Below are 19436 nucleotides of genomic sequence, written 5' to 3' on the forward strand. Positions count from 1 at the left end.
GAAAAGTGTCTTGTCGCACATGTAGTTTATGCACGCTACCCACGAGAGAGGACAGCTGCTGCTCATGATCATGAAGTCTTTTCCCTTGAGCACGGAGAGCCAAGCGAATAGTGTCTTCCTCTGCTGAGTCTGTCATGGCCAGATTGTACTGTAACAATCCTAAACCAAGGATACTCAAATGCAGAGAAAAAGTCCAGAACACAAAAATCCAGTAGCAGGAAAACTACTTTACTGAAAATGTTCATAGGTTATACACAGAAAATCCGTCAGAGAGGGCAGAACAATCCAAAACGGGCAATCCACAAAAACCAAAATCCAAAATCAAAACAGGGTTCAAAAACCGGGCAAGCAAACACAATGGTATCAAGGCTGGAAAACATGAACACACGAGGGTGACAATGACAATCTGGCAGAGGGTGAGTGGAAACACAGGGGTATATATACAGGCTGGACTAATTACCAATGGGATACAGGTGTAGGGAAAAAACTGGCGGGAAACTGAACAAAGGCAGGAAGTAACACTAGACATGATACACAAGCACCAGGATACAAAATAAAACAGGAAGTGAACACAGATCAAATTAAAACAAACAAACAGGTTACACAGAACATTACAAAGGCCCAATTGAATTTCTTTGAAAAGAAGCTGACTGGTCTGTCACAACCGAAATCATCACTTTGCAGAAGCACCCCCCCCCGCCCCCACGTGATAAGCATCCACCTGGAGGGAAAAAGGACGGTCAAACCTCGGGGCTGCTAACACTGGAGCATTACACAGCAACACCTTTACCTTGTCAAAAGCCTGTTGACAAACAGGTGACCAAACAAATGTAATACTACTACTGCTACTACTGTCATAACCCGGCCCGTAAGGCCATGACAAACAACTTGGAGAGACACGAGTTGCCAAAAGTAAATGAATTCATTTATTACAAAAAGTTAAGTTAATTAAAGAGTTTACAAATTCTATGAGGTGTGTGAAATCTGTATTATCAGTAGTGTACATGTGGGTGTGTGAGTATGGTGTGGTGAGATGTTTAAAGAGTGTGCTGACAGAAAGAACCAAACTAAGAAAGGTGCTGGCGTTGAGTCCAGAGAGCGAGAGAGAGAGAGAGCGCCGGAAGCTGCTGTATTTATACTCTGAGCCATGGGCCCAGGGGCTCCGTATAGCGGCATTGACCAGCTCCCCTGCAAAACAAACATGCATTAATACAATTGATTTATACTATGCAGGGGCCGTCACCCCCCCCCCCCCCCCCATAAAGTCGGTGGTCAAAAAAGGAACCACCGGCACCCTAACACCAGTGATACACAAACTTAAGACTCAAGACCTTATTTTAAAAGGCAACAAAGAGACACTATAATACAAATATATACATGACCTTATTTTTTTCCTTTTCATGCCTTCTTGGCCTGCTGTAAACCCCACCCAATCTCAGCAACTCTGGTACCTGAGAAGCACATTAAGAGCACCAGGCAGAGTAACAACAATTTCACAAAAAGACTAGTAGAACACTGGGAATTTTTAAAGTTGAACATCACAGCAAGGAGCACGGGACAAAGCATCCGCTATGACGTTCTCTTTTCCCTTGATATGCTTTATTTCAAGGTCATAGGCCTATAAAAATAGAGACCATCTAATCAGCCTCTGATTTGGGGACCTTAGTGACCACAAAAAGGTCAGGGGGTTATGGTCAGTGTAAACCACTAGGGGCGCTCCACCCACATACACCTCAAAGTGCTTTAATGCCAAGATCAAAGCAAGCGCTTCTTTTTCAATTACCGAGTAGTTAAGCTTGTATCGGTTAAATTTTTTGAAGAAGAAGCTGACTGGTCTTACCAACCCCTGGTCATCCCCCTGAAGCAGGACGGCACCTGCTCCTACCTGACTGGCGTCCACCTGGAGCATAAAAGGCAGGTCAAAACGCGGAGCTGCCAGGACAGGAGAGGTACAAAGTAGACACTTAATATTTTCAAAGGCTTGACAACATTCTGGAGACCAGACAAATTTGGCCTTGGCCTTCAGAAGTTCTGTTAATGGGAATACGACTGTGGAAAAGTTTTTGCAGAAACTTCTGTAGTATCCCACCAACCCCAAAAACCGCTGCAACTCTTTTTGTTGTCGGCTGTGGATAATTTGAAACTGCAAGAACCTTTGCCTCGACAGGAGCAACACGGCCTTGCCCCACCACACGGCCTAAATAGGCGATGGTCGCCATAGCGAACTCGCATTTAGCCAAATTGACTGTTAACTGCGCCTCAGCCAGCCGGTCAAAGAGCGCACGGATGCGTTGGAGATGAGAGTGCCACGTGTCACTGTAAATAACAAGATCATCCAAATAAACTGAACAACCTTTCAAGCCTGACACAACACGGTTCATCAGACGTTGGAAAGTTGCCGGAGCGTTTCTCAAACCGAAAGGCATCACTGTGTAGGAGCACAGACCAGATGGAGTGATAAACGAGGAGACCTCCTGTGCGCTCTTGGAGAGCGGCACCTGCCAATAACCCTTCAGCAAATCAAATTTGCTAACGAATTTGGCGGACCCGACCTGATCTATGCAGTCATCCATTCTAGGTAAAGGAAAAGAATCAGCTTTAGTGACTGCATTTACCCTCCTAAAATCAGTACAAAACCTGGGCATTTTGTCTGGCTTTGGCACCAGGATGCACGGAGATGCCCAACTAGAAGACGACGGCACAGCAATGTCATTTTGGAGCATATAATCAATTTCTGAGTCAAGATGTTTCAACTTTTGGGGTGACATCTGATAGAACCTCTGCCTAATTGGTGAAGCGTCGCCTACATCAATGTTATGTTCAACCCAAATAGTGCGGGACGGCACGTCGCCAAACAGGCAGGGATACTTGCGCACCAGCTCAGCGAGCTCACGACGTTTGGACTCTGACAAATGAGCCAACAGTTTGTCCAAGCTACGCAGCGATTCAGAATTTTTCAACCGACCATAAAGCAAATTGTCATCGGGCTCAGGGACCCCATCACCCTCTGGAGTCACAGCCACCGAGCTGACTGCAAGCACAGGACGCACAGCATCATTACTTACAGTACCTGCCTCAACCTCTGGTTCACGTTGAAAGTAGGATTTTAACAAGTTCACATAACAAAGTTGTTTGGATTTTTTTCGTCTTGGTGTAGCAATAAAATAATTTAGGTCTGAGACTTTTTCCGTGACGGTGTACGGCCCTCTAAATTTCGCCTCGAATGGAGAACCCACAATAGGCATGAGAGCCAACACCTGGTCTCCTGGACTGAACTCCTGACGTACAGTTCGACGATCATATATTTTTTTCATTTTACGCTGTGCCATCTGCAATTTTTCTCTAGCCATGACACCAGCAACAAACAAACGATGTCTAAATCCATTTACAAAGTCAATTACATTTTTTGGTGGCTTCGTCTCCACCTAGTTGTCTTTTACAACGGACAAAGGACCACGCACAGTATGCCCGAAAACAAGCTCATTAGGGCTAAACCCTGTGCTCTCCTGAACTGCCTCCCTCGCAGCCAACATCAGCCAGGGAAGACCCGCTTCCCAGTCCCTGTCTAACTCTGTGCAATGTGCACGGAGGAGAGACTTTAAAGTCTGATGGAACCTCTCTAGGGCGCCCTGGCTTTGCGCATGATAAGCTGTGGACTGGTTATGATTTATCCGCAACACTTTTAATACCTGCACAAACATATGTGACGTAAAGTTTGACCCCCGATCACTTTGAATCACTTTTGGGATGCCAAACACAGAAATGAACTGAGTTAAAGCCCTTACCACTGCTTTTGTTGTTATAGACCTCAGTGGGTACGCGGCAGGATAGCGCGTACTTTGGCACATAACAGTGAGGAGGTACTTACAGCCAGATTTCGAACACGGTAAAGGACCCACACAATCAACAATAAGGTGTTCAAACGGTTCACTCACGGCAGGGATAGGCTGAAGTGGAGCAGGTTTAATGGACTGATTCGGTTTCCCGGTTAATTGACACACATGTCATGTTTTGATAAACGCGGAGACGTCCCGTCTTTCTAACGCCAAAGTGTCCACATTCATCATGGGCCACTTTTAACACCATTGACCGAAACTTATATGGAACCACTAACTGGTAAACAGCCTCTCCAACAAAATCATCACCGAGAGGAACCCACTTTCGGAACAGCAGCCCGTTTTTCAAAAAATAGCCACCGGACGAACTGTTTACTTCATTACCAGGCAAAACACGATCAAACATTTCCTTTAAGGAGAAATCACTCTGCTGCTCCTGCATCAGCTCACTAGCTGACACCGCCAGCGGAAAATCAGACAGCGGGGGAACCTCCGCCGCCACAACGTCATCACAGCTGTCAGACACTGTGTCTGGCTCAGCCTTAGCCATAGCGCGCGTGACCACACAGGTCACACAGACACTTTCAGGGAAAACACTTACAGGACAAAGTTTTACACCGGTTGATGGAGAATCAGCCCAAACACGGCTACCAGCAAGGCCATTGCCTAAAATAAAGTGAATCCCCTCCACGGGCAACGCTGGGCGGACCCCTACAGCAACCTCACCCTGCACCAGTTCACAGTCAAGGAACATTTTATGCAACGGAATTGGCAGGATGGTCAAACCCATCCCCCGACTGAGAATACAGTCACCAGTGTCACTTTCATCAGAGAGCGGCAACACAGAATCAACAATGTACGAGTCATAGGCCCCTGTATCCCTCAGGATTGTTATTGGGACCTTATCCTCGCTTCCCATGAGTGAGACAAAACCATCCCGAATAAAGGGCGCATACGCAGCCAAAACATCGGGCTCACAAGAATCAGAAACAAGCACCTCAGAGACACTAACAGCATTAACAGGCGCCGCAGCAGCAACCGGTTTCACATTAATTTCTACACTTTTATTTCTGGCGTGTAATACGTGACAGTCAGCTTTCCAATGCCCTGCTTCGTGACAGTAATTACAGATTTTACCTTTATCAAATGTGCCTCGTGATTTAAGATCCGACTTAAACGCACCTGCTTTCCCTGCACGTCTCTGGTCAGGAAAAACAGCAGCGGAACTTTTCCCTCTCCAGTCAAAATCCTCACGCGCAGCCGCGCACTCTCTGAAGTTACTCTTGTGGAGCAACTCATACTCATCTGCTGAAACAGCAGCCTCAGCAGCAGTATTCACCTTTTTCTCGTTAATAAAGGTCGCAATCCGCCCAGAAAGAACATTTTTAAACTGTTCTAAAATAATCACGTCACACAAACCCTCAAAAGTTGTCACATCAAGTGCAAGTCCATTAACCAGCGTTTAAAGTGGGTGGTTAAATCTCTGGCAAACTCCACATAGGTTTGACCATGACGCCTCTCCCAAGACCTAAAACGTTGACGGTATGCCTCCGGAACGAGCTCATAAGCCTTCAGCACAGCAACTTTAATCTTCTCATAATTAGTGCTATCTTCTAGGCTTAATGAAGAATAAACCTCCTGCGCTTTCCCTGTGAGGACGCACTGCAGCATGAGCGCACAGTCTGCATCAGGCCAGTCCCTGGCCTTGGCCACAGGCTCAAATAACACAAAAAACGTATCTGGATCCCTCTCATTAAAATGCGGCAATAAACGCAAATTATTTATATCAAAGGGACGCGCACCAGATAAAGGACCCTGACCACATTCGTCCCCAGACCCCTTACCTTCCTTACTCAAAGACAGGCGATATCCCTCCAGCTTTGCCTTTTCGGTTTGCTGTCGGATACGCTCCACTTCAATTTGTTTTTTTATGTCTAATTCCTGCTTAATTTTTTCGTGTTCCATTTGAATTAAGAGAAGCTCTTTTTGTTGTTTAAATGTTAGACCCTGTGTCTGAAACGATAAAGAGGCAGGAACAGCAGGAATCTCCTTTAACTCTGCAGTCATAACTCCCATTTCAACTAATTTTGCTTTTAGTGTTAATTTCATCGTTTCTTTAAGACGCTTGTCTCCCAAGGCCCAAGAATAATACTCAGCTATTTTAATCAATTGCTCTTTTGTGCATTTTTCTAACGCCTCCTCGGATGGAGCAGCAATAAATGCCTCACACTCAGACATTATTAATACAAATGTTTACAAAATACCACCAGTTAAACAAACTTTATGCACAACCAGGAACAGTCAGACACCGCAAAGCCTCCCCGTGCGCACACAGAGGATCACCCTCAACCGGTATGGAGTTTGCCCGCTACCTACACACAAAGACCCCCCTAGCTAAACTCCTCCCTAGTCTTCATGCAGCTAGTTGCGGTGGGTTTTTGTGCACCAGAGCCCGCTGGATCATGCAGGCGACTAGCAAGCTAGCAACCTATCCGAAGCCACAGAGTGCTCCCAAGCTTTGCTTCAGCCACTTTCACCGCAACACTATTCCCATCAACCTGACGAACTCAAAGGGGAACGCGGCTACAGCCTACAAGGGAAAACTCCTCACCACTACAACAAGTACGCACAAGAAAACACCGGATACCTGACTCACCTGTTGCAAGCATAAACAACAACTGCTCCGAGGACTAAAGCTCTCCCTCCCCTAGTCCGAGGTAAGCAAACAATATGGCCATGACAAACAACTTGGAGAGACACGAGTTGCCAAAAGTAAATGAATTCATTTATTACAAAAAGTTACGTTAATTAAAGAGTTTACAAATTCTATGAGGTGTGTGAAATCTGTATTATCAGTAGTGTACATGTGGGTGTGTGAGTATGGTGTGGTAAGATGTTAATACAATTGATTTATACTATGCAGGGGCCGTCACACTACCTCTGAAAAGTTTCTACAAAAACTTTGGTAATAACCTACCAAACTGAGGAAGCGCATGAGTTCTTTCTTAGTTGTACGTTCAGGGTAACACTCAATAGCTCTTACTTTGTCTTGCACAGGACACACCATACCCTGCCCAACCACCCGACCAAGGTATGTCACGGTCGCCCTCGCGAACTCACTCTTGGCGAGGTTGACAGTGAGGTGCACCATCATCGTCATCGTCATCCAAATAAACTGTACACCATCTAAATCCCCCAACACTTTGTTCATAAGCCTCTGAAAGGTTGCACGGGCATTACACAATCCGAATGGCATGACCTTGTAGCAATACAAACCATCAGGTGTTATGAATGCAGCTATTTCCCGTGCACCGCTCTGACACAGCGACCTGCCAATAACCCTTTAATAGGTAAAATTGCTCACAGATTTGGCATGGCCTATTTGGTGAATGCAATCTTCCATACGGGGAAGCGGAAAGGAGTCAGGTTTGGTAACTGCATTTACTTCACGAAAATCACTGCAAAACTTCGGGGTCTGACTTGGGGACCATAAGACAGGGTGAAGCCCAACTGGATAAAGATGGCTCAGCGATGCCGTTGTCTAACATGTAATTCACCTCTGCGTCAAGATACTTACATTTTTCAGGGTTCACACGATAAAACCGCTGCCTAATTGGCTGTGCATCTCCGACGTCAATGTCGTGCTCAGTCATGTGAGTCTGAGTGGGAGTGTCCTCAAACAAACTGTTGTGACTCCCATAAGTGACCCAACAACACATGCAACTTGGTTATGAGTTTTTCAGACGCCCTTGCAAAACAGCTGGATCCACACAGGGTAAGCTATCCTCCACCTCAGCTGACACTGTCTGTGGAACATAAACTACAGACGCTCTACCTACTGTACACACAGGACGCGTGCTTTCTGAGGACACGTCGGCTGTTGTTTTAACTTTCTCAGACACACGATCAAAATACGGCTTTAACAAGTTCACATGGCAAAACTGAGTCGCCTTTCTGCGCTCAGGTGTGGATATAATATAATTGTGTTCAGGTGTTTGCCTTAACACTTTATATGGACCAGTATACTTAGCTTGGAATGGCGAGGTTGTAATGGGCAACGATGCTAACACCTGGTCCCCCACACTAAAATCGCGGCTCTCAGCACGTCGGTCACAGTTTTTTCATTTTTGCCTGTGAAGATGTCAAATTTTTCTTTGCCAATTCCCCAGCTGCATACAGTCTATGACGAAACCCATTCACATAGTCAATACGATTTTTGGGCGGTTCGGCTTCGTTCCACTGGTCATATAAAACAGTTAAAGGGCCGCGCACTGTATGCCCAAAAACTAAATCATTTGCGCTAAACCCTGTGCTCTCCTGTGTCACTTTCTCTGGCTGCCAACATCAACCAGGGCAAACCCTCCTCCCAGTCCCTCTCCATCTGAGTACAATATGCACACAACAATGATTTAAACGTTTGTTGGAAACGCTCTGAAGCCCCTTGACTTTGGGCATGATAGGCAGATGCCTTGTTGTGTTTAACCTTGAGGGGTTTCAAAACTTAAGTGAAGAGATGAGATGAAAAGTTTGTATCACCTTTGGGATACCAAAAATCGATTTGAATTGCGTCAGAGCACGTACCACAGATCGCGTCGTTATCGTGCGCGACTGATCTGCTGCAGGGTAACGAGTGCTCTGACACATGACAGTCAGGAGATACACAGCACCAGCTTTCGATCGAGGAAGCGGACCTACACAATCCATGATTGAATGCTCAAATGGCTGACAAACAGCCGGAATGGGCAACAGAGGAGCAGGTTTAATACATTGATTAGGTTTCCCTGTAATCTGACAAGTGTGACACGTTTTAATGTATGCTGCAACATCCTTCTTTAACGGGGGCCAAAGGAAATGCTGCAACACCCGATCATCTGTTTTTGGAACTCCCCAGTGTCCACATTCATCGTGTGCAACCTTTAACACACCCTCACAGAATTTAGACGGCACAACAACCTGAATAATGGGGTCGCCTATAAAATCGTGCCCATGAGGCACAAACTTTCTCAGTAACAGGTCATTGTGCAAAAAATAACCATGACAATTATTTTTTACCTCCTCTGCAGGCAAAACCTGGTCAAACAAATGACTCAACAACGGATCTGCATGCTGCTCAGCCCGCACCTCTTCCTGCGAAACCGAGAGAGGAACATCAGATAAAGAAAACAAACACGAATCTGATGCCTCACCTGTACATGTTTCAGCCTCAGAGACCGAATCCAGACTCGCACGCGTCATGGCCCGACTTACCGCACATGCAGTGAACACGTCAGGGAACCTCACTTCATCTTCATCAGGTTGACTTCTCACCAACGGGACAGAGGAAACCTCCAGTGAATAAAGGAGTCAAAAGCAGCAGTGACGCGCAAAAGTTTAACTGGCACTTTAAGCTAACTACCAACAAGAGAAACACACCCATCTGATACAAAAGGCAAAAAGGACTCAAATTCACTCGGTGAAGCTTTTTCCTGCACGTTGCCATTTTCAACCTGCACTGTGGATAACAGCGAGGCACGCACCCTTTGGCTGTCCCGCAGGTCTGTGTGGTTTAGATTTAGCTTTAAGAGTGTAACAATCGGCTTTCCAATGCCCCTTTTTGTGACAAAAGTTACAGACTTTCTCAGAACTTCTCTTGTTATAACCTCTGCCATCTGAATTAGCTTTAGGAGGAGAAAAATACACATTATCCGTCTCGGCCCGCTCCCCAAAACCAGCGTTGCGGGCACGTGACTCACCGAAACTACGCCTGTGGGTTAACACATAATCATCTGCTAAAGCAGCGGCTTCCGTGGCAGTTTGTACTTTCTGATCGCTGATATGACTCTGACTCTCTGATGCTGACAGATATGAGTACGCCTCCTGAGCCCTACCTGTTAACGCGCACTGCAGCATTAACGTGTGAGACGACTCCGGCCACTTTCTTGCGTCCGCCACGCGCTCAAATAAAGAGAAAAATGTCTCTGGGTCCTTCTCATGAAATTTTGGTAACAGCCGAAGATTACCTAAAACATCAAAACACTCCTCAGCAGACCCGGGACATAGCGAGGAAGTGTTAAAGTTCACCGAACCCTCAGATACAGATTTTCCACTCTTTATTAAATCCAGTTTGTATTGTTGCAGTGACAGCTTTGCCTGCTCAGTCTGATGACGCAGCTTTTCAATAGCCAATTGTTTTTCAATGTCCGTTTGTTTCATCTTATCCCGCTCCAGTTAAAACAACAACAATTGTTTTTGTTGCTCAGATGTCAAATTAACCGCACTAGACGACAGTGACAAACCAGCAGCATTAGTAGGACACCCAGGCTGCTCGCTTACAGCCAACACATCTATTTCACTCAACTTAGCTTTTAAAATGTTTTTAATTGTGTCCTTTAACCTTTTATCAGATACTTTGATTTGGTAATAATCGGCAATCCTTAACAGCTGTTCTTTCGTGCACCTGTCCAAAAACTCCTCCGACTGAGCTTTAACAAAATCTGAGACCTCAGCCATTTTGTTTTTACTGTGGCTCAAACCGAAGACGAACATTTACCTCTCCCCAACTCTCCTGAAAAACACAAAAGAGTCAACAGGTGAACTTAAGGTTCAAACAAGACCACCAAGAGAACCACAATCCCCTCTATCTAACTGCCTGACCGGGTCTAACTGCTCTGACTCAACCCTAGTCTTCATGCGGATACAATGGCAGGTTCTTGTGCACCACATACCATGAGCACGGTAAAGGCGACCAGTTATCTGGCAACCCCTCGAAGCTCTGGCGTGCTCCCGAGCTTTGCTCTAACCACGCTCACCACAGCACTACCAGAAAAAAAACAAACCTGACGAACCTAAAGATGGACCGCCGCTTTGCCTATAGAGGATTGTGCTCCTCAAACACACATTTGTACACCCGCTGACACTTACCTCGACTACTCGACACCGCACACATCTCCCAAAAACACGGTACACCTCCAAACAATACTTAGTTTTAACCAATAAACCGCATATTTCCCCAATCAAACGCTTACACACACAACAAACTACTCACAGCTTTTATTTTCCCACGCTAGTCTGCACACGGTTCTGTAGTAAATACAATGACGTCATCTCATTCACAATTTCTCCAACTGAGTCAAAACTACTTACCGGTGCGTAATCGGCTGGACGAGCCTCCCATTTGTCATGACCCGGCTCACAAGACATGAGGAAAGAGGGAAATACTCGGCTTAAACGACTCAAAAGTAAATATTTTGTTGGGATTCACTGCATCTCCAATATTGGAATGTGTTCGTTTATGGACTTAAAACTGACTCTTCAAAATGGCAGCTGAACTTAACACTCAAACTCCCAGCAGCCTCTAGGTTTTCACACCTTCACGTGAAAACCCCTCCCCCTGGCCAGGTCTGTAAAGCCGGAAGACCACCATTGTTTTTGTTTTCTTTTGTTCTGAAGCTCAGAAGCTCTCCACCGCCCTCCAAGAAGGTCGGAGCTGCTGCCGCAGTTCCCTCCAATTCAACAGCTCTCATGGCTTGCTAACCGGTAAAAGGCCTCAGCAGTGATGCGAGATCCTGCTGAAAGATTACCGGTTTACTCAGCACGAACTAGTAACCGTAGTTTAGCAGCAGCTGAAAGAGTCTGCCAGCTAACGTTTCAAGTAAGGACAACGGAGCGACGAAGGACCAGTTTCCCTCCAACTGGACACCAACACAACGACTGCAACTTCACCAGAACCACTGCTCCCCCAGACGGGTTGAGCAACAGGATCGTCGGCCTGACAACCTGCAACACAGCACAGCAACGCCTTTCCGTCCACGGTCTGGTAACGTAACATCTGGGCAGAGCTAGAATAACTCACAGTACCGGCTAAGCAGGAATGTTTACTGTATTGTAATGTTATTGATTTGGTTAGTTACAGAGTTGTATTGTTGTAACGTCTGTTTAGTCAGGTGTTGATTGTAGGTGAGGTTACTTATGCTTACACAAAGACATCGTCTGCATGCTAAATTAACCTCGCTCTTTCCTAACCCGGCACTCTCAAGACTTACACACAGACAATATTTTGGGCCGACCTTTTGACCCTTTGACCAGACTAAACAGCCAGGAATTAAACCTCCCGGTTCTTTTTCTGGGTTTCGACCCGTCCCATGTGCTCAGTGCAAGTTGGTTGAGACAGAGGACAGCATTCAGTGGCCATCTTTGAATCGGCCATTTTATGAGTTCTTTGTCTCCCCTAGACGTGGTCTCTTCATGGACACAACCTCCTTTTGGGTCTCTGCCTGTCCTGAGACAGACATGCCCCTTTCTCTCTCTCTCTCTCTCTCTCTCTCTATCTCTCTCACACACACACGTAAATATTAGCATTAGTTAGATTACATGTTTTGTGTTTTACTTCTGCTTTTATCGTCTTTTTAAATAAATCACTGTGTGAAATAAAATGCTGTCTGTTTAATGTTGCACAACAATGAATACTGCCAACCTCTTCTGTGTTTGAAGTCTGAATCCTTCAACCTACTAGCTATCAATAATTGGGTTATAGTTATTAAGTTAGTTATTAATCAGAGTCTATATTGATAGTCTAGTATACTTCATGAGACTGAGGTAATTAGATGGTTATTTTCTTAACTTCGTTAAGTGGTGCCCCATACAGAGGTGATTTAACGTAGATTAAATCATATCATTTATATAATTAATAATTATTTTTAATAATTGTTAATTTATTTTAATAGCTATTTTCAATACCTCCCTTTACTTATGGAATCTGACTTAGAGGCACAGTCCGGTCCCGACAATGTTTTACAAAATAACAGAATGTAAAGGTACAAAGGGCACGAGACAGGGCTGGACTGAGACCAAAAAATGGCCCTGGCTTTTTTGGCCATGGCGGCCCACCACGATTATTTATATGATATGCGAAGGCACACGTCATACCAGAGGATGTATGTGCAACTAAACAAAGTCATTACACCATGCGGATCTCACTGGCGTGTCGCAGGACCGAGACGAGCAGAGCAGCAAGAGGAGAGCGTGTGCAGGTCGACGGGCAGCTCTTAAATGCACCTTGGAGACTGGCCAGGCGCTCCCAGGGGCAGCGAAACCCCGCCCATTAGTAACCTGCAACCAAACCAGGAGAAGGAAAACCAGCAGGCTCTAACAGGACGCCGTCACACTGTAGAGTGATTTTCATTTTGCACTTTGTTATTAAAAGATTGTTTATTTGAACTTTGTTTCTGAGTCGTGCATTTGGGTTCAAGTCCGAGTTCAGTTGTGACATTTACTCACATGAATGAAAGCAGAGACGTCTTTACTCAGCTTCAGACTGCTTCACTTTCCTGTCTCAACTTGTTTCATGTCTTTTCTTGTTGCTATTTGTTCTCACTGTTTAACCTGAGCACTGAAGGAACACCTGTGTTCCCCTGTATACTGGGTGTTATACAGTAGAAAAAATGTCCTCATATCTGCACCCTGTCAGCTGATCTGTCTCCTGTTATTTCCTATTTATTTTCTATTTATTTCCATTTGTTAATGAAAACATAAGTGTGTGACACCCCTCACAAGTGTACACTTGCTTTCAGCCAAATTAAGTCAGCACACACCGGTGCGCGCTGGCTTGAGCCTCAAACGTTTTGAATGCAGCCCTGATGTTTAATGTAAGGCTACAGCTGATTGACACCTTCACTCCCAACCTTTCTCTCTGCTCCGCTTGCATGTACCGTCATTCTGCCGTTCTCTCTCTCTCTCTTACTTTCTCGACCACTCACTCAGTGCGCCCTTCCACATATGGAAGGCCAACCAGTTCAAAAATACCTGAATTTTAACACTTCAACAACACGTATTTCACACACATACAAGATACTCTGAGAGGAGCGGAGGGATGCATTCAAGTCCAGGTGGAAAAAGTCAAACTTGATCTTTACATGGAGGGGAGGGTAAGAAGTGTTGTTTTGATGTACAGATAATTTACGTTCTGTTTAATTAGCTCGCCCTGCTCGTCTAATCAGACAGACAGAACAAAAGACAGCATGTCGATACCATGGTTACGCCCTCGGTTACGCCCTTGGATTTCACACTCAGTCACATCATCCTGTTATTTTATTGATATGTTAGCAGTGATTAGCAGCTATCTGTGTCTGTGCTCACCGTCACTCTCTTGTTAGAGGAACATCTGAACATATTTCAGACACTCACATTAGGATTCAACAACTTCCTAGCTAACAGCGCTAATAGCTAGAAAGTAACTGAATGCATCAAATAAAGCTAGCAGTAGGAGTGTGTGTTTAATGCTAACATTAGCTGCTGTCTGATAGCAGCAGGTGTGTTATCAGATATGTAGTTTTACCTTGATATATGTCCTGATGCTTCTTTGGATTTTCACTGTCTGTTGTCTTTTCAGTTGCTGATCAATGAAGCAGTGAAATGACAAAGACTGTCACCTTCACTACCTTTATACAAATGAGCACCTGAACGCAGCAGCACAACATGCTAACAGTATCTGAGCTTCTCACCCTGAACTTAACGTCAGGAGAAAATGGCCGCTGTGTTCATGTGGTGAATGTGAGCTTCATGAAAGTGTTCCAACATTTGTGTCCATGTGGTCTCACACAAAGGGTCACCTGTTACAAGACAAACGTCACACGTGTTCAAAGTGACGACAGACGAGATGAAATGATTTCCTTCAGGATCAAAGGTCAAGATTTTATTCAAATAAACGACGACATTGTTCAAAATATAACAGAAACACAAATGAATCAAAATCATGAGTTCTTTTTTACAAGTAAATATCTTTGAGTTTTTAATCAAATCAAAGTGATGAAATCAGACTCATCAAAGAGTTTGAGTCAGTGAACAGAGTCAGTGATGTTCAGTCAGCAGAGTTTCTCTCACCTACAGAGACAACGAGGAACCAGACCAGAACCCAAACCCAGGATACAGAGGTTCAGTGAAGGAGGTGCTGAAGGTGTGGAGGTGGATCAGTGTGTCAGAGGAGACTCTGTAGAAGGACAGAGTGCCAGCAGGACAGTCCACATACACTGCTACTCTACGAGAGGAGGAGGAGGAGGAGGAGGAGGAGATGTTTGTTGTTATGTTATTGTGCCAGACATAGTAACCTTTATCAGAGCACCTCAGACTCCAGGACTGATCATTCCATCCAAATACACATTCGTTAAAGTCTCCTCTCCTGCTGATTCCTCTGTAACTCACTGATACTTCAACCCATCCTCTCCACTCGACCTCCCAGTAACAGCGACCAGTCAGACCAGTCCTACACAGCAGCTGAGGCCAGATGTTAAATCTGTCTGGATGATCAGGATATGACTGATCCTCCCACACCCATGTCACCTTCCTGTTGTTGTCAGACAGTTTGAGGTGTCTGTTCACTGTGTTTGTGTCCACTTCCAGCTCACAGGCGTCTGATGGAGAGAAGGAGACACAACACAGCTGCAGGTTATCATCTGTTCATTCAAAAACAACTTTACTGACAGTTTCTGAAAGTCAGTCAAACTTAGATTTCATGTTTAACTGTGAATATTTGGCAGCACTGAAACTCAACACTGCAGCTGTAATGAAATGAACAGTTAGTGAACATGGCAGTCAGGATGTGTGGAGCCCAGGATAAGAGCACAATCAAGTGTCAGTAATAAAAGTGCAGCACAAAGAAGCTGTGAACCATCTGCTGTCTCAAACTGTTATTAGGTCAGAGGTCACATGAAGCAGAAAGATCAGAGCTGGAAGAAACACAGTGAATGTTCTCTGCACTGATAATCAAATGTATTGATTCTTTTATTGGATCCTGCTGTTCACTTTGTTCACTTCGTACATCTTTACAGCCACACTGACAAACACAGAAAGTTAATCCTGATTGAAATTCATCTTCAGTCAGACAATTACAAACACTGGAGCCCAACATGAGCAGCTGTGTTCTCATGAAGCAAAGTTCAAACACACTCACACTTCCTCTCATCAGGTTTCAGTCTGTGCCGTCCACCATGGTCCAACCTGGAGGAAGAAACCAGATCAGAATCTACTTCATACAGCTTCACTCACATCCTCCATCAGACAGCAAGGTCACCAGTTAGAGACAGAGAGACAGCTTCTGTCTGTCTCTCTGTCTGTCTGTCTGTCTGTCTGTACCTCAGTGTCTCCAGTCTGCAGTGTGGATCCTCCAGTCCAGCAGACAGCAGCTTCTCTCCTGGTTCTCCTGGATGATTGTAGCTCAGGTCCAGCTCTCTCAGGTGGGAGGAGCTTAGAGCCGAGGCCAGAGAAGCACAGCCTTCCTGTGTGATCAGACAGCCTGACAGACTACACACAAACACACACACACGCACACACACACACAGACACACACAAACACACACACACACACACACACAGACACACACAGACACACACACACGCCCTCGTCATCGTCAGGATCACCCTGGTGGGCGAGTGATCCTTTAGCCTGCATGCCCCCCCGCAGGCCCCGTTCCTCTATTAAAATGTGTCTGATTAATGCAGATCTGTGGGTAACAAGGCTCACATATTGAATGACTTATTTTAAGGGACAGTCTGTCTCTTCTCTTCTACACTGAAACCTGACATAAACAATGTGTTGCTTTAAATGAACTGTGCCTCATGGACTGTTCAGTTATTGGGACTCCACGTCTCTCAGGCCGCGGTGGAGGTCTCACTGTGGTGTTTTCATTGATCGACCTCCTGGTCCAGCTGCTCAGTTTGTACCTGAGTTCACTTTCTGACTTCTCTCATGAAGCTGGACAGAGCACTTTTAGCTGCTGGTTTAACCTGCACATTGATGATGTCACAATCTGTGGAGCCACTGAATTTCTTAATATCACTGAATCTTTGAACTTCAAGCCACATGTTTAAAGCCCCGCTCACAGGAGGGCTCACACCTCGGACCTTCTTCTCTGGGATAGATATTGATGATATCGGCTGTGAAGACCTACTGATCAGTGATCATTGATGTATTTCCTTTGATCTCTGTGTAACTGATGACCTTTCCTGTCCTAATAGAACACTGCATGCCGGCATCATTACAGCAAATACAGCGACCAGTTGTCAGCACACCTCTGCTGTGATTTTAATATAAATCCTCACATGTTGACTTTTTAATGCCGTCTTTTAATGATCATTGCTCCACGTTACTGGACAAAGAGACACCTGTAAAGGTGAGGACACGGGCTACCTGCTGTCAGTGGATAACAGAGGCTGTCTGCTGCCTGAGACCTCACTGTCACAGGTCTGAACGTCTGTGGAAGTGCATCACCTACATCTTAAAGATCTCTGGCGTTCTTTTAAAGGAGCAGGACAGGAAGCCTGGACGGATTATTTTGCTTACCTGATTTCTTCATCAAAAATAAATCCTAAGATTTCATGACACTATTTAAATCTTTGTTTCACCACCGCCCTCCACATCACCATGTTTTACTGCTGATGACTGCAATACCTTCCTTTCCTTCTGTGTTGATAAAGTGATGACTATTAGGTCCAATATGCAGCAGAACTGTCAAACTGCAGTTTGTGGCCTAAATAAAATATAAATAATAAATGTGGATACAGATATAAAAATAGCTCTGTATAAATATATATATTTATATGTAAATAAAACTAAACATGGCATGTAGAGGAAAATAACTAATCAGTAAATGAATGGTAACGTAGTGGGCCTGATCAGCTGTTAAACGAGGTGCAGCCAAAACAAACTGGAAGGAATCGACCGGCCCTGATCGAGCGCACCTGGAGCAATTAAAAGACACACACAGCATCACAGGAGCAGCACAGCAGGAATCAACAAAGAGCACGTTAACAAAGGCAGCGTTCAGGGAAAGTTGATCCACAGTGCAGGACCGATAATCTACGAAGAGGCAGCCGGTAAGACGCTGAACTTTTACAACTTCAGAGACGGTCTGCTGGAGTGCGTGCTGCTGCTGCGGTGCCGGCTTGAGCTCGCACTAGCTGCGTGTCACTCACAGAGTCTCTGTGTCAGATGAGGTCTCCTTATTGTGTCTGTTTGTTTAAAATCTACTGAATGTGGAATTAAATATGTCCGATGTTGTTAATCGTTATCACGCAGAAGCACACACTCAAAAAAACAACGAGGGCATTTGTTTGATTAGTAAACTAGATATATGTTCATATAAAATGAGTTTGTTGTATTTGTGTACATTAAATGATCGGTTCGTATTCGTTGGGAATGACAAATAAGAAATGTGGATTAATTAATTTCTTTAATGTCAATCCAATGAGAATGAGGTCAATCAAATCAATAACTCTGACCAGGGTTAGCTTTTGCGCATGCTCCACGCCCACCGGAAGCTGAAAAAGTTTGTTGAAGCGGGATTCGGATGTGTCATGGATGTGGACTGACCGAGCACCTGCCCCTGCTCTTTCACATTATCGTTGGGCATCCTCGATAATAAGGGTAAGTCATTTAAATATATTCATACAAATCTGTTCATTGCTACAGGGTGATTGATAAATAAAGACATTTGTCAGTTGGGTGTTCTCGCTCAAACACGTATTTCCTCATTCGTGTTTTTCACAGGTAAGGCTAGCTAAACGTTGCTATATCTAAGTTAGGTTTTCTTTATGTACAACCCAGGTACATTATCTCTCAAAATGTAAAAATGCCTGCCACTGAACCGCGCTGCAGAAAAGTTCATCTGTAACTAGCATGGTCAATGAATTTAGCATTAGCATTCATTTCAGTGAAGGCATTAGCCCTTTGGTTAATGTGTTGCGGTGTACCCATGTCGTAGCCTCAGCCAGGCTAGCACTCTGCATGGGGGAGACATGGTGTGGGGGGTGTTCCAGGATTTAGTCGTAGCCATGGTAAGTCAATAAAGTTAAGGTGGTTAAGTTTCTTTAGTCAGTCCTTATAAAGCTCAAGTTATAGCACAAGACGTATCAGCGGACCCGTGTGTTGCGTTTATGCCGAAGTATTAAACCTGTTCATCATGTTTGATGCATCTTTCTATCGACGTTTTATAACGGCTCGTTGCGAGCTCGGCTGAACAGCTGAAATTAACTCCCTGCCGCGGTTCGGAGCTGCATCTCGGGGAACTTCACAAAAGGCCGAGTAAATCCTGTCTAAACCTTTTTGTCACAGAGACGCAACACTCTCCATGTGCAGTATGCACATATTGGCTAAAGGAAAGTATTGGAGGATATGATGCCATGAAAGATGTGATGCAAACGTTTGCTCTTATCAAGCAAACTGGCCTCACTAATTTATTGTAGGCTGAAGTGCACTGTATTTCTCTGGGGAAATAATTACAAAGAAGCAAGATACATTTGTTGTGTCTATAGCAAGTTATTTTCCTCTGTCTGTAACATCACATTTGCACATTAGTGGAGTATTTGGTCTTCATGGGTCACTTAGTTTTCAGATAGCCAGCTCTGTTCACTTTGAAAGAGGAACATGTCCTAAATATATTAGGTGTGTTTGTATGCCCCAGACTGTGCACACACAAGAACTGTTAAATAATGACAAATCAAATGCAATAGTGTTGACCAAAAACGAGGATATGGGTAATTTGATACGTAGTTATTCTCTCTTCATTGGTCGTGCAGATGTAGTGATCAAATGGTTAGTAATTCATTGTACATCCATCCTGTATTATGTAT

At 44.7% G+C, this 19436-nt stretch overlaps 2 protein-coding genes across 2 annotated transcripts in view; both read right to left on the minus strand.

The window, feature by feature from the left end:
• LOC138590774 (uncharacterized) overlaps nt 1-4386 on the minus strand; it is a 45565-nt gene extending 41179 nt beyond the window's left edge. The window contains exons 1-3 of the mRNA XM_069661131.1: nt 4221-4386; nt 2808-3031; nt 1841-1900 (exon numbers count right to left, since the gene is read on the minus strand). Coding sequence (XP_069517232.1) covers nt 1841-1900; nt 2808-3031; nt 4221-4386 — 450 coding nt within the window. The remainder of the gene's footprint in view (nt 1-1840; nt 1901-2807; nt 3032-4220) is intronic.
• Nucleotides 4387-14654: 10268 nt separating this feature from the next.
• LOC138590775 (stonustoxin subunit alpha-like) lies at nt 14655-18640 on the minus strand. The gene is made up of 2 exons (XM_069661132.1): nt 18558-18640; nt 14655-15249 (listed from the first exon to the last, which is right to left on the minus strand). The coding sequence occupies exons 1-2, from the start codon at nt 18638-18640 to the stop codon at nt 14694-14696; spliced, it is 639 nt and encodes a 212-aa protein (XP_069517233.1). The 3' UTR covers nt 14655-14693.
• Nucleotides 18641-19436: the final 796 nt, after the last annotated feature.

Source organism: Semicossyphus pulcher, unplaced genomic scaffold (assembly GCF_022749685.1).
Source record: "Semicossyphus pulcher isolate SPU_LCO1_2020_fin unplaced genomic scaffold, fSemPul1.0.p SCAF_14, whole genome shotgun sequence".
NCBI lineage: Eukaryota > Metazoa > Chordata > Actinopteri > Labriformes > Labridae > Semicossyphus > Semicossyphus pulcher.